Source organism: Stylophora pistillata, chromosome 2 (genome assembly GCF_964205215.1).
Source record: "Stylophora pistillata chromosome 2, jaStyPist1.2, whole genome shotgun sequence".
Classification (NCBI taxonomy): Eukaryota; Metazoa; Cnidaria; class Anthozoa; order Scleractinia; family Pocilloporidae; genus Stylophora; species Stylophora pistillata.
This window is the reverse complement of record NC_142520.1, coordinates 41803734-41818318: the sequence shown is the minus strand read 5'-3', so window position 1 is coordinate 41818318 and position 14585 is coordinate 41803734. Positions and strand designations below refer to the sequence as shown.

Sequence of the window (14585 nt, the reverse complement as noted above, 5' to 3'; positions counted from 1 at the left end):
TCTAGAAACACGCAAGTTCCTGTTGTAACAATCATCGTCACGCCAAATGTCACGCACCTGTTTACATCTTAGTGTTGTCTCCTCACTCAACAATTGCCACGTATACCACATAAAATAAGGTTTTCACCGAATCTTAACGAAACAGCGTAAGTTGTTTATAGTAAAGGATCTTTTTGGCGGAAGGATTTTATCAATAGGCAAGTTTTCAGTGCATGCCAGAAACACGAGTTATCCCTGATAATTTTGAACAGCGGATACTCCCCAAAGCGATGGCATTAACATGGCGGACAAGATCTCTAGTTGTAGGACTTTGTGCATTTTCAGTCATAACCACCTTAGTGAACAAGGTTACCGATTTTTGTTGTTTCGAATGTAATTTATATTTGTTATGAATTTAATTTCTACCTCAATGTTTCAACTTAACGGGAGTGAATATCGCTTTTTCCCTTAAGATTCGTCATTAAACGATCGTTCACTGAAATATAGAATCAGCACCATAGCATTGATACTTTTTCGTTTCTTTGTAATCTACAGCATGTTTTATCAGACCTGAGGTTTACCTATCCAACAGTTTTTCAAAGGTAAGCCTTAAAATTCTCTCTAATTTAATTAAAATTAGCTCTAATTTGATTAGTACTTGTGACTCTTCAACTCTAAAGATCGATATGGTAATTCTCCCATCTACAATCAGTGACAAAATTGTTCACAATTTTATCTTTTTAACCCCGTTACTTTAATTTTATCTCTTTTGCTGTCACTAAGTTAACCTATTTCTACCTTCCCTCCCCCCCCCAAAAAAAAATAACCACATAATTGATTCCATGAACTTTTTAGCCAACATTTAATGGGGGAGGGGGTCAGTTTATGATTAACCGTTCAAGTAGAAACAGGACTGTTCTTTTTCATATAGATACAACTTTTCACGTATGATGTGTCAACTAATTGCGATGCTGATTGTAGCTGCTACACATTTCCCTGTAAATTAGTTATGAGAATTCGGTGTGAGATCAATGTAACGTACCACTTCTTCCTGATAAGTTTGAATATTCTCATTACCTGTTTGCAGGATAATGTATGGATATTATAGGGAGAAGTGACATGTTATCGCTTATAGGAGTTAAAAAGTTAACTCCGGCCCCAAAATCATTAAAGCTAACTCTCCCAACTCGTTACCATACATTTCTTTGTGAGTTAATTATGAGAATTTTGTGCTGAATCCTAAAGAATGACTTTCTGTGGTGGGTGGTCTCCTTACCTTACTAACAGTGTACTGAACTTTTAAGAAAAATTAGAATAATGATCTTGGTTAATTTTAAAATAATAATTTTTACAATGGATTACTCCTGCCCCTCTTACGGTCCTCTATGGAAGCGTGATTTGTCACAGATGTGATATACACTGTGATGATATTCTTGTATTTCACTACAGTAAAATGTTACTACAAACTATTTTCTTCTGATGATGTTGTTCATTTGTTTTGTTTTTTTCCAGTTGGCAGACAGGAACTGTAGCTCTGGTGTTACTTTCTTTGAATGCTCTAGGATATATTGAACTTACCTTTTTGCCTGTAACCAGGTACAAGTGTACACTGTAGAGTCTTGATAATTTGGTAATCACTTGTGTACTGGTGTTAATTAATTATTACCTAATACAAGTGGATTTATATGATTGTACACCCACTAGAATTTACTTGGCATTTGGGTTTAAAGCAGTATTTTTCCTTGTCTTTTTTGTACACGTTATTACTTGTGATGTGGCTGAAATATATATGGCTTTCCTTCTTTAACTCATTGGTTTTATAAAAAACTGGATCATTGGATAATGCAATTCAAGACTTTTTATTGGCTTAGCCGTTATGGTATATGAACCAATATACCATAATCTACAAATATGGTAAGCATACGCGTCAGTTTAAAATTAAAAGGGAGCTAAAAATGTAGTAAAATTTAATCATTTAATTTAACATTTTTTATAAAACAATTATTCCACTCGCTCTTGTTGAATATGAGATGATTATAGCCAACAAGGTGCGTAGCGCTTCGTTGACTATCTATTATCTCATATCCAATGCGCACTCGTGCAATAATTGTTAATTAATATTTTAGCCCCACTCTTGCATCATGGCTCCCTGCCTCAGTGCTGTTCAGTGGAATGATTTATTCAGGATCAGTTGCTCTATCAAGACTGGTTAGTGTTTTGGTTTTTTTATCAGGAGTACAGTGAAAGAGATGATCGTATAACTTTACTTTACCTGTAGATGACTATTAAAAGAAAAGTCGCCCATTTTCTTGGAAACTCTTCTTAAATGGATCGAAACACATCTTTCAACCTGTATATGAACTCATGTAAATTAATATATACTATATTTTTTTGCAACACATGTAAATATTTTTTGACCAACTGTAATTTTTAAATTTTGCTATCATTGTATATTACAACAGAATAGCCTCATAAGGGAAGTCGAAACAAAGTGTATTGTATTTTATTTAATCCAAATGTGCTTCATAGAGTACAAATAATGCGTGAGACAAGTACAGATTTTACGTGATATTTGTACTCCAGAAATATCCATGAAATTCACCTGCAATTAAATAACAATCTGGCATGTTGGATAATAGATCTCTTATTTAACATTTTGTTGTGCAGTATTGCTGATTAATTTTAATTGTTGTTTGTATTCTGACTCGCCCTATGGGCTTGTCAAAATATGGCACAACTCGTAAAAATGCTCAGGGATACTACACAACGAAATATCCAATAAGATGTGTATTGTACCATGGAACTGATCCCCACATGTAATTATATGATGATCAGATTCCTCTTAAGGAAAAATAAAAACCTTTAACCCTTAAAATATTAATTGATTAACCAGTAACTTCTCCCTATAATATCCATACATTATCCAGCAAACAGGTAATGAGAATACTCAATCTTATCCGGAAGAATTTGTTACCTTGATTGAACACCAAATTCTCATAATCAATTTACAAGGAAATGTGTAGCAGCTAGAGGGGAGAATTCATAATCAGATCTTGGGAATTAAAGGGTTAAACCCAAAGATCAGAATGCATATTCTCCATACTGTTCTCTATACATTTTCTAACATGCTGACATGGAGAATTTGTTTAACCATCACAAGCTTTTTCAGTCATTTCCTTTATTCTTTTGGCCTTAATTTGTGATTCAGGGGTAACAAATAATTTGTAAGGAGAAATTAGATACTGGTCACTCACAGGGGTCAAAACCATTAACCGTATCCTTAGCCCCTAACTATCTTAGTATCTGGGGGACTCCTGCAGGCTTGTGCTCCAGTGAAGCTGCATTGCTTCAGGAGGCTTTGTTCTCTGCAGTTTCTTTCTTGCCTGGCACCTGCGTAGATGAGTTCCTTGTCAATAGAAGAAACCTTCAGAAAAGCCTTTGAATTGTAATTCACAGGTGCTGGTCATATCTCCAAAGCTTCTGTGTAGATCGACATATTTGTTTTCAGACATGGGTAAAAACTTTTTCTTTCTCTCTTAATTTTTTCTTCTTAAACAGCTAGTTCCAGTTTTCTGTGGCATGTGTTACTTACAGAATCTATTTGTGGCATTATTAGAGTCATTTATACTTAAAAAGGTGAGGTAGAGATTTCTTGAACTAATATCTTGTCTATGAAAACTAATATAGCTCTGACTTGCTTTACTTGAAAGCAACATTATTCAAGCAGTATTGATTTATTTGAAGTAGTTAGTGTTTGTGAAGCTAAAGTTGATCAACAAGTCATCAATCCCAGTTCAGTGTGGCAAATGCAGTGGCTGAAGCTGGTGCAGAGAGGTCCAAGGTTTACCTAAGTTGTACGAGAGTCTTTGTGTTGTGTTCTTGAGCAAGACCTGGGACTGTAGATCTCGCATTTCCTCTTTCACCCGTGAGGGTGAAGAAGTACCAGAAAATTACTAATCTTGATTGGATACTGTGAAGTTAAACAGATCTGCTACCACGTACCAGTACCCCTTTCAGTGGGAGTGGCACGGCATTTCTCTCACCCTTAAAATTAGACAGCAGGATAAGCTCCACAAGTGTAGACTTCCTAATTGGCTCTAGAAAACTAAATGACTAATTCACATACACTTTCACCCAGGAGAGTCAGAAGAAGTACCAGCAAATTGCTAATCTTGATTAATAGATACTGTGAGTTTAAACCTGCTAACATGTACTCGTACCCCTTTCAGTGGGGAGCGGCAGTCCTCTCACCCTTAAATTAGACGGTGGGATGAGCTCCAGAAGTGTAGACTACCTAATTGGCTCAAGAGAACTAAATAAATATCTAATATACATACGCTATGTATCACAATAGGCTGATTCTTTAATGAGGAATTTTGTTGATAAGAAATTAAAACCTTTTTTTCTTCAGGAGCCATCAACAAACTCACAATTCAGGTAGGGTCATGATTGTAACTTGTCTCTCAGCCCTACAGTGAACAGATCCTTACACAAACAGATCCTTACAGTTATATACACTCCTTTGTCTTAACTATTTTCTTTCTTTTTGTATAAATTATTGTTATGTAATTTTCAAATTATCTACATTGAACCACTGAAATGATGCACATGCTCCATAAGACAGTATAGAGCATCAATCGATAAACTTCTGGACTGTCTTTCCATCAGACAAACATGTCTGAATAAATAGATAAAAGAAGTAAATACTGGGTAAATATTACAGGCCTGCATCCGAATGTGAGTAAGACCAAGGTTATGAAGGTCAACTGCACCAACAACAGACCAGTTAAAGTGAGGGATACCATCTTGGAGGAAGTAACATCTTTTGTCTACCTAGGCAGTGTAGTCAGCATTGACGGAGGTTCCGATGAAGATATCAAGGTCAGGATAAACAAAGCCAGAGTAGCTTTCAATATGCTGAGGAAAGTGTGGTCCTCCCATGTCATCTCACGGAGAACCAAATTTAGAATTTTTAACACCAATGTCAAAGCAGTCCTCCTCTATGGCTCTGAAACGTGGAGAACAACTAACCAAACGTCCCAGAAATTGCAGACCTTCGTCAATAAGTGCCTTAGGCGAATTTTAAAAATCAGTTGGACTGACAGGGTAACGAACGAGATGCTGTGGGAATTAGCAGGCGAGGAACCAATCATAACTCAGATCTCAAAGAGAAAGTGGAGATGGATAGGTCACATCCTAAGGAAACCGGCTAACAACATCACCCGGCAGGCACTACGTTGGAACCCTCAGGGCAAGAGAAAGAGGGGTCGTCCCAGGAACTCCTGGAGAAGAGGTGTAGAGTCCCAAATGAGAAACTGGGGCCACACTTGGGCCACTTTAGGAAGATTTGCCCAGGACAGAACCCGATGGAGGACGGAAGTGGTTAATGGCCTATGCTCCAACCGGAGCTAAGGGAATATATATATATATATTACAGCCATCGATGGGTAGCAGGGGTAACTTTCTGAAGAAACTGTGGTGCTGCAACAGTGGGGGTTAAAGAAAGTAATTTGGTTATTAACTAAGTGGAAATTGTAGATTGGCCACCTAGAGTTAAAAAGTTGATGTTCCGAACATTAGCCCTTTGTCAAAAGCTCAAAATAACAACTTTTAAACTCTTTATGGAGGCCAATTTACAATTTCAACTTAGTTGATATAACCAAATTATCTATGGGTAGCATTTCATTTGGTAATTTTACATATAGGTTATTATTTTAAACTCGGAACTCTAAAGTTTACCATCAACTGTTGTCAATAAGCTGCTTTCATCTGTTATTTCTGACACAATTGCATGCACTCAGGTTTGCATTGACTCAATATCATTATAGAGCTTTTTGGAAGCCTGGGATTTATTCGAGGAATCATCAACACTAACAATTAAGTTAACTCAATGCAATAGAATAGTGTACTCCTTTATTAAAACAGGTTTCATTTTCTTGACAGTTTGATATTTACAGCAATTGCCACAGTGTCTGTGGCAGGGACTGATGTTCAGGTAATTTGATGTACCGGTATTTTCATATTTACCTGTTAACTTTTCACTGTTATGATATTTAAAAATACATAATTGGTTGCAAGACTAGTGTGGAACAAAAGATGTTTGTGTGTCCTAAACAAGGACTTAAACAGATCTATTATGTTTATATTAACCATTTATTTTACCTCACTTCATGTTAGTTTGATCAGATGGGCTACAAATGGCTTATGATTCACTGTGGACTTTCAGGCAAGTATTGCTGGGAAATTTAGGTTTATATGGGTACTATCTAGCCATCGAGGAAGCCCAACAAATTGTTGGAAGATGAAGGGTTATAATAACTGGCAATGGACCGGCATGATCATAGTGGGGGAAGTAAATAATACCCTAATTCACTTGATGCTGCTGAAACTGGGAATTGTGCTCTGGCTAGATGGGCTATTTTTGGCTCAATTGCAGATTTGTTTTCATTTTTTCCAAGATTTTAACCCTGAAGTTTCTAGGAGTTAAATCGTTTTTAATTTGGGATGTGTGTTATAAATTATTGGGTGAAGCAATTTTTTTTTGAATCGATCAGTATTCTTTTTCATTTAGTCATTAAATATATATGCTATATTTTCATGGACTCATTTAGTGTAGCCATGTTCCAAGTTTATAAGATGTTTATTGCATTTGTTGAAGATAATCTCAGACTTAATGTTGTGAACTGGAGATGTTTTAAATCTGAACGCAATCCTCTCATTCGGTACAGCTACAAATTACATAAAACAGAAAGCTAGTCTCGAAACTGAAACAAATATTGAATTGCAAGAAAAAGAATAACACAAAAAGCGACAACTTATTTTGGCCATCTCCAAGCTAAACCGAACATCAACAACAAAAGACAAAAAAAGCAAACCTTACTCACAGGTGGCCCAGGCTCTAGCTGTCACAGGCTCTGTCACAGGCTCTTTCACAGTGGATTATTATAGAGCTTGTATAGTGGTTTAGTTGGACTTGCTTTTGAGCTCCGTAAATATAAAGTTGTGTGAAATAAGCAAAGAAATAGTCTTAAGTACAGAGTAGTCTGTGCTGTTCTTGTCGCGATTTGAGGCCGTTTTGCTGTGTTTCAGCTCAACGTCCTAGCACTATCAAATCGTGACAAGAACAGCACAAACTACTCTGTGTGAGGGTAAGATTTTATTTCTTTTACAATAATAATCATCCATGAAAAAATTTCTCATTTCTGATTGGTTAACATGAATGCAGTTTTCAGTTAATTCAGTGCAGAAGAGGGTTAATTTAGTGCAAAGAAAGTAGCAAACCAGACATTCTGATTGGTCAGAATGATTGGTCAATGTCGATGTCAAGGTCAATGTCGAGGTCAATGTCATTTGCCAGGTTTGAATAAATTATTTTGCACCTAATGCGCGCGCTTTCCTTCTGCGTAGTTATGAGAGGCTACCTCGTATTTTTTCATGTATATTATTAATACATAATCATATGATATTCTCGTGCAATTGAAAATAAATAAGCACTAGTCTTGTAAATGTTTTATAGACCACAAATTGCATGAGCCCTATGGGCTCATGCAATTTTGTTAGTCTTTGAAAAAATTTACTTGTGCTTATTTATTCCAAATTGCACTCAAAATCAGGTGATTACCTATACTTATTTCACGCAACTTTATATTTATGGAGCTTAAAAGCAAGTCCAAATAAACCACTATACAAACTCTATAATAATCCACTGTGAAAGAGCCTGTAACAGAGCCTGGGCCACCTGTGCCTTACTATGCACAAACAATGCACAACAGTTTGAGCACATGGTCATGTGATCTGCACAAGGGGGGACCGGAGGGGTAAACTGTCCCTAACAGCATTCTATTAAATAAATGGGGGCCTGTTTCTCGAACGTCACGGTAGCTTAACGGGCCCAAGGCAATATTTTAAAATCAAAATTTAAATGATAGGAAAGCAGGTTCTGGCACCCAAACCAGTCTTTTTTGTTTCCCTAGCTAAAAGTTTTATTGTATAATTTTCAAACCTTTGAAATCCCGATCTTGAATGAAAACAGAACGACCATTAAAAATGGGCCCGTTAAGTTACTGGGACTTTTGAGAAATGGGCCCCAGGTCCCAGTCGTTGGAAGGGTAGATAATGCTATCTACTGGTTAAATCACTCTCTGGTGGATAGTGCAATATGTTTTGTTATTTCTTATCCACTGGGTACTGATTAATCTGTTGGATAGTGCTTTCCACCCTTTGAACAACTGGGCCCAATTGGTTTGCTCATGATAAAGTTATGACTGATTTGAAGTTTATGTGACCAACTCATGTCTCTCTGTCTTTTATTCTAGCTATTTATGTTTATTATGGAAAATTCCAATATAAGAAATCATTAAGTGACTTGGATAAATTATTCTACAATGCCTTTGTCAGGTTTGTTTTGTCTCTAGGCAGTGACAATCTTGATTCTGATAAGTTTCATTCATTTGACGGTTTGGTTGTTTTTGTACATGTAGTTGTTGTTTTTTTCAGTGGTTCTTGACTCTTTTTCGTGTTCTTCCTAGTTTTTATTTGGACTGAAAGATGATTGACAGTTGAAACAGTCTAAGGCTACTTTTCTAGTCTATCAGGGTTTTCGTATGTTGTTATGTTCTTCATAATGTGACTGGTAATGGACTTTCATTAGCATCTCTATCTCTGAAAGTCAGAATCAAATATCAGATGGCTTTAGGAAAATCAAGTTTTTATGCACCTTGTTGTTTTTCTTTTTACTGTTGTTTTTGTCTCTTGGGCTGGTACTCAATTGAGATATTGGTCAATAACTATTTCTTGTCTCTGTTTTTCTTTCAGTGTAATTATTTTGATGGCAATTAGTGTTTTAACGGGTAAGAAGAGACATAGTTTTTGAATATTACTTTGAGCAAACTTTTCAAATCCATACGGGTACAATAGTTACCTGTGACCAGGCTCTCATTGGCCCCACAGTAATAGCGACAAATAAGCTAAGATTCAAACCATTGAGCAAAGCAAGTTTGTTAGAGGTAATGGGAGCAGAGTTCTCACACCCTCGCCTTTTTTACGGACTCGAAACTCAGGAACCTTGTCACTCTCATTGCACTCATGAGAACCTTCTCACAATCTTTTCAAGTATATACATACTGTTATATGCTACAGTTTTTTGGATAATTGAATTGTTTATGCAGATACGTTGGACTTGATTCGCAACATGATAATTATGTTCATTCATACTTCTCCAAGAGCAGTTCTGTAGACTGCTGTAGTGTATAACATTTAGAAACTCGCGTCCTGCAACCTAGCTGCTGTGTCCAAGCTCGCTTACTTCATATATCACCCTAATCCACTGAATGTAACCGGTGCATCCTTCTGTCAATTGATTTATTATAGAGCTGTCGTCCAATAAACAATAGAATGGATTGTGCAGAACACCAACAAAACAATTTTAATGAAATATTATAGAAAAATTATCCAAGCAGATGTTTTTTTTTATGTTTACTTACTTTGTTGTTTCTGTTTTTGTCCCTTTTTTATGAACTGTATTGTTTTTTTTTTTTTTCTGGCAGGTGAGCTGTACAAAATAATTGAGTTTCCTTTCCTATATTCCACACATTTTCACCTAGGATGCGTGGGAAGGTAAAGATCTCTTTTGCAAAGAGTCTAATGCAATGCAGGTAGCCAAATCTACAATATTGAACAACAAACTATATTATAATTATAACCACACAGGAGGTGAATACTCTTTCAAGCATTACTTTTTAAACGAAAATAACCGTTGAAGCTCTCTTTTTTTATGTTTATTTCAGTGGCGTATTTGGAGCAGCACTCGGGCTGTTAAAAGTGTCTCTGTTGAATACAGAAGTTTTCTTTTCTTTGGGAATAATTGATAGCCTCAATAAGGTCAGTAGTACAGTTCAGTTTAAATAACCAGCAGTCCGCTACAATACCCCCTTTCCCCGTCTGGTACTGTGCAACCACAGGAAAAAAGGTGCAACATTGAACTGGGAGAGTAGGGGTAAAGTAAAGGAAGGAGGAAATAAATTGGTTTAATACGCCAGAATATTGCAATTTAATGGCTAATTTTCAACAATCTTTCCGCTTAGTGTGGCTGACCTCATGTGCTCGCACACAATTATGGGAAATCCGAAAAGGGTGGGCGTGTCCCAATTTTTGCCCCTTTTTCGACACTATGGCTGGCCTCTCTTAGTTCGTGGGTAAAATAAGGTATTTTTATAATGCTATGGGTTTCGCCATTTTTACTCTTCTCTGAGGACCTAAAACCAAGCAAGTTAAGCAGCTCCATCCCCCCATCCCACCCCCTATCTCCACACTTCGATTAATCCACCTCCTCACCCCTCACCCCTCTCTCCAAAAAATGTCTATTATTAATTTATTGAAAAAATAAATCGGTTTTATTGAAGAAAATGATTGATTATGATAATTATTACTTAAGTTAATTTTACTACTCCACAGGTTGCCGTATCTTTTCTGTCGCTGTTTATTTTCGATATCACCCTTGACATTAACATGGCTGTGAGGTAAAATGGATGATTCCTTTTTATTTTGTTATATTTTGTTTTCGATTTATTTGTATTAGTAATTAGTAAAGTATAGCTAAGGAGTTGCTTTGAGATGAGCTATAAGGCCAATATAGAAAAATCTTGTTATGAGAAAATTATATTTGTTATATTGAAAAATCTTATCTTGTTTGTTTGGTTAATAAGAGATTTATTATACGACTGAAGTTCAAAGGGACACAAGTGCGGTATCATTCGGGACCATTCGGGACAGTGCCCGGTCCAATACTGAGAGAATATTGACCGGCAATAGAGCATTTTGATAGGTTAATTTTAGTTATTGGCCCTCTTACTGCCCGAGTCGTGTAATAAAACGCAATATAACCCTGAGTAGATTGGTCTGGTCATGCAGTCAATTCTGCCGGCGTAACGACTGATTGCGTCAAGATTTGAAAGTCTCTGATGCTATATTTATCACATAAACTCCCAGACACTATTATAATAAGTTTTGTTTTGTTTTATTTACATTCCCATCGGCATCGCCCTTCTTGTATGATGTTTATCACGACGATCCAGAGACATTATTACATTATGGAATTGTGTTTCTTTTATTTTCATTCCCAGTATCATCGCAGCACTTTGTAGCGGAGTATTCTATTCGTACACAGTCACTGTTCAGGAAGAAACCGAGCAACGTAGTGTTCATCCAATCCGCGACAGTTAATAGTTGCCAGTTGGCACAAGGATATGAATTGAGTTCTTTAAGGTCGGCACACACGAGGGGACTAGTCCCTGCGACTAGTCCGTGCGACTAGTCCCGGCGACAAGTCTTTGAAGGGTTTACACGAGGGGACCGGTAGCTGGGACTAGTCCCTTAAGGTGTTCACACGAGGGCACTCAATTGCACAAGAACATAGGAAAATTAAGAGGCAAACGATGTTTCTTAGTCTGGGGCGTTACACGAAAACAATGAAAATTTGGTAACTTTTCATTGTAGCACTATTAAACATCAACGCAAATGAACTGCACTTATTCAGTCGGATTATTCATGCTTTTACGTGTTCCGTTTTTGTTTTTGTTTTTTTATTTTTAACAGACACAGAGTAAAATAGGGTAAAAATTCCATCAAAACGGTTCCAAGACATCTGTATATGTTTACAAAACTAGAAATAGTTTTTTATTCTTCAGCTGTAGAAATCTAGAATTCAGGGAAAATTCATAGAAATTGCAATGTTTACAAATACCGGAAGTCACGCTTCATAGTGACCCGTGATTAGCTTATTTACCGTTTAGTCGCAAGGACTGGTCGCACAAACTGTTCACACGAAGGGACAAACATTTGTTTCATGCGACAAGTCCCTGCGACTGGTCGCACGAATTCAAACCAGTTTGAATTCGTGCGACCAGTCGCAGGGACCAAATTTTGGTCCCTGCGACCACAAAAATGTGTAGTTGACACGAAGGGACTAGTCGCATGAAACTGGTCGCTAGTACTAGTCGCAGGGACGAGTCCCCTCATGTGTGCCGACCTTTATAAAATATATGTTAAATTCTTAATGACATGAATTGTGCCAAGCTGTAGACGCGTCATCTAAATAGATGTAATTATTAAGGGCATGTATTACATTACAATGTAGGTGTCTAACCAACTTGAGGGAGTTTCTTTTGCAGTCTGTATTTCTTTTCTTTTTCTTTTTCTCTTAATCTTTGTTTTTGCCTTGGATACGTGGGGTGTTTTTTGGGATTGCGTTGCAACCAAGAAATGGTGTTAAATGCACGAAATAAGTGGAGATTGCGATCACATTATAAAAGTTAGCAGGTGCCAAGTTGTCATGCATGATCTCAGTAAAAGTAAATGAACATGTAAAGGCGAGAAGTCTGTTGGATACTGGGGCTCCCTGTTTTTTAAATGGATAATTTCTTTATTTTTGCTCGATCTGTTATTTAACAATTGGTTCATGCTTTAGCGTGCACTATCGAGTTATGGAGCACGTGGGAAGTTTGGAGAGCACGAAAGAAGCGTAAGAGTTGCCCGAGGCAATAGCCGAGGGCAACTCTAGCTCCTTGATTGCTCTCCAAACTTCCCACGTGCTCCATAACTCGATAGTGCACAGCTGAAAGCATGAACCAATTGTTTAGAACATAGCCGGTTGAATTGTGCATCAAATCCGACGCGAAAAACGGACAACAATATCAGTTGAAGCGAATCGTGACGGCGCTGATGCCGAGTCTCCTTTTCCGTTGTTTTTCTCTTTTTCTGCCTCATTTAAGAAGTCTAGCCAAAGGGAAAAGGTCGAAAAATTGTCTTCGTGTTGGGACTAGTAGGCCGAGTCTCTGTTTGTATCCATTATTGTCGCGAAATATATTATTTTTCCCCGCGCTAACAATGGCCGCTCGCGCACAAAAAAACAAAGAAAAAATTCTGGCGAAGCGATTTGCTGACGCTATCAGCGTGCACTATCGGGATTTATAACATAACCAAAGTAAAGCGCGCGCTCTGATTGGTCAATTTAGCGTCCCCCATTTGCCCAGGGTGTACGCTGCTGACGTGAGCAAATGCAAAGACTCTTTTTCCGCGCGCGCTTGTTTTTTCTGGTCACGTAAGATTTGTTAAATAAACGGGAACTCTTTAGCTACAATGTATCAATGTTATGTTATAAAACAAATGGTAAACACCACACCGTACACTATTGAGTTATGGATGCACTTGGGAGGTTTGCTAAGCACTCAAGAAGCTAGAGTCGCTCTCGGCTATCGCCTCGAGCGACTCTTACGCTTCTTGAGTGCTTAGCAACCTCCCGCGTGCATCGATAACTCAATAGTGTACGCTGTGGTGTTTACCATTTGTTAATTTGAGCACGCTTACGTATAATGAGTTTGATTGCGCGGCTCTGCTAGCTATGTTCTAATCACATATAGGAATTATCAGCATCCAGCAGTCTGGAGGGTTGCCACAGTTGATGCCCTCCGTTACCAATGAATACCACTAATTCTTATTTGTTGATATGTATTATATCATGTATATTAAATGAATGATCGTTTTGTAACCTGAATAGTGCAGGATTTAATGAAAATGAAAACGAACCGAAGTTATTTTCATCAGAGCACGTAGTGTGTTTAAAATTCCTATTTCCGTGTGTGTTTATGTTTGTAGTTCAGTTCGATATTGCTTTTAAACATTAGATTGGTTCTTAGATGTAACCCTACATTCAGCCTTTTGGTCTTGTTTTTGAATGTTTGTTCTCTCATTTAAGACTAGTTTTTGTCATGTTTTTTTTTTTTTCGGTTTCGTCTCACTTTTTGGTTTTTCTTTTGTAATTTTGCTTGTTTGATCATTTGAAGCTGTGCTCTGCCACATCGCGAAATTGATGATCTGACTTGAATACCTCGTTCTTTCTAAAAATAAATACTAGATATGCCTAGTTAGACTACTATTTGGCTCTTCCGTGTTTTTATTATTATGATTATTACTCTTATTTTTTTTCATGCATTCACCACGTTCCCGACAACGTTTTTGGAATTAGCTTTCTCTCCTACACTGGAACATGCTAAAACACATACAATTGTCATTTACTAGAAATATGTTTTTCGTCGCGCAGGAATTCCAGATAATTCTTGCTTCGAACGGTCAAGTGGGTGTTTGTTCCGTCAAGAATTGGCATGTGGTCATTAGATCGTACCATTCTTAAACTACTCATTAAGTTCATAAACACTTGAGTAGATATTGACGTGCCTGAAATAGGACTAAAATTTCAATCGAGTGTTTTGTTTTTTATCCTTGGTTTAATTCTGGCTAGGTGGCGGTTTTTTTGGGGAGGATTGCGTTACAACAATGAAATGGGTATATAAGTGGGCGGTTGCTGAATCATTACGTTGATCTTGGTAAAAGTGGGCCGGAAAGAACAAGATATGTATAGGCGAGCAGTCTGATGGATACTGGATACTGACACTGACTCTATCTGTTTTTTTTTTTTTTTAATGGAAAATTTATTCGTGTTTTCACGATCTTTTACATCCATATGGAAATATCAGCAGTTGGATTTTCAGAGAATTGCCGTTGTTGCTTTAATCCGTTCTCAACGAATACTTTTTTACCACATTCGTAATCAT

The 14585-nt window shown here is 37.2% G+C and overlaps 1 protein-coding gene across 3 annotated transcripts; it reads left to right on the top strand.

Annotated features, from left to right (window-relative positions):
- The first annotated feature begins 229 nt into the window (after positions 1 to 229).
- Positions 230 to 13909, top strand: LOC111328272 (UDP-N-acetylglucosamine transporter SLC35D4 homolog). Of its 3 annotated transcripts, XM_088747114.1 has the most exons (15): positions 230 to 347; positions 535 to 581; positions 1492 to 1575; positions 1834 to 1893; positions 2106 to 2187; positions 3538 to 3615; positions 4391 to 4416; positions 5923 to 5974; positions 6157 to 6205; positions 8295 to 8376; positions 8794 to 8828; positions 9525 to 9594; positions 9765 to 9858; positions 10432 to 10496; positions 11100 to 13909. In XM_088747114.1, exons 1-15 carry the CDS (start codon positions 270 to 272, stop codon positions 11197 to 11199), a joined length of 1002 nt encoding a protein of 333 aa, XP_088603240.1. In that variant the 5' UTR covers positions 230 to 269; the 3' UTR covers positions 11200 to 13909. The 3 variants fall into 3 exon arrangements, with proteins under 3 accessions (XP_088603240.1, XP_088603241.1, XP_088603242.1); XM_088747115.1 differs by lacking the exon at positions 1834 to 1893 and having other exon boundaries at positions 231 to 347; XM_088747116.1 differs by lacking the exon at positions 535 to 581 and having other exon boundaries at positions 267 to 347.
- Positions 13910 to 14585: the final 676 nt, after the last annotated feature.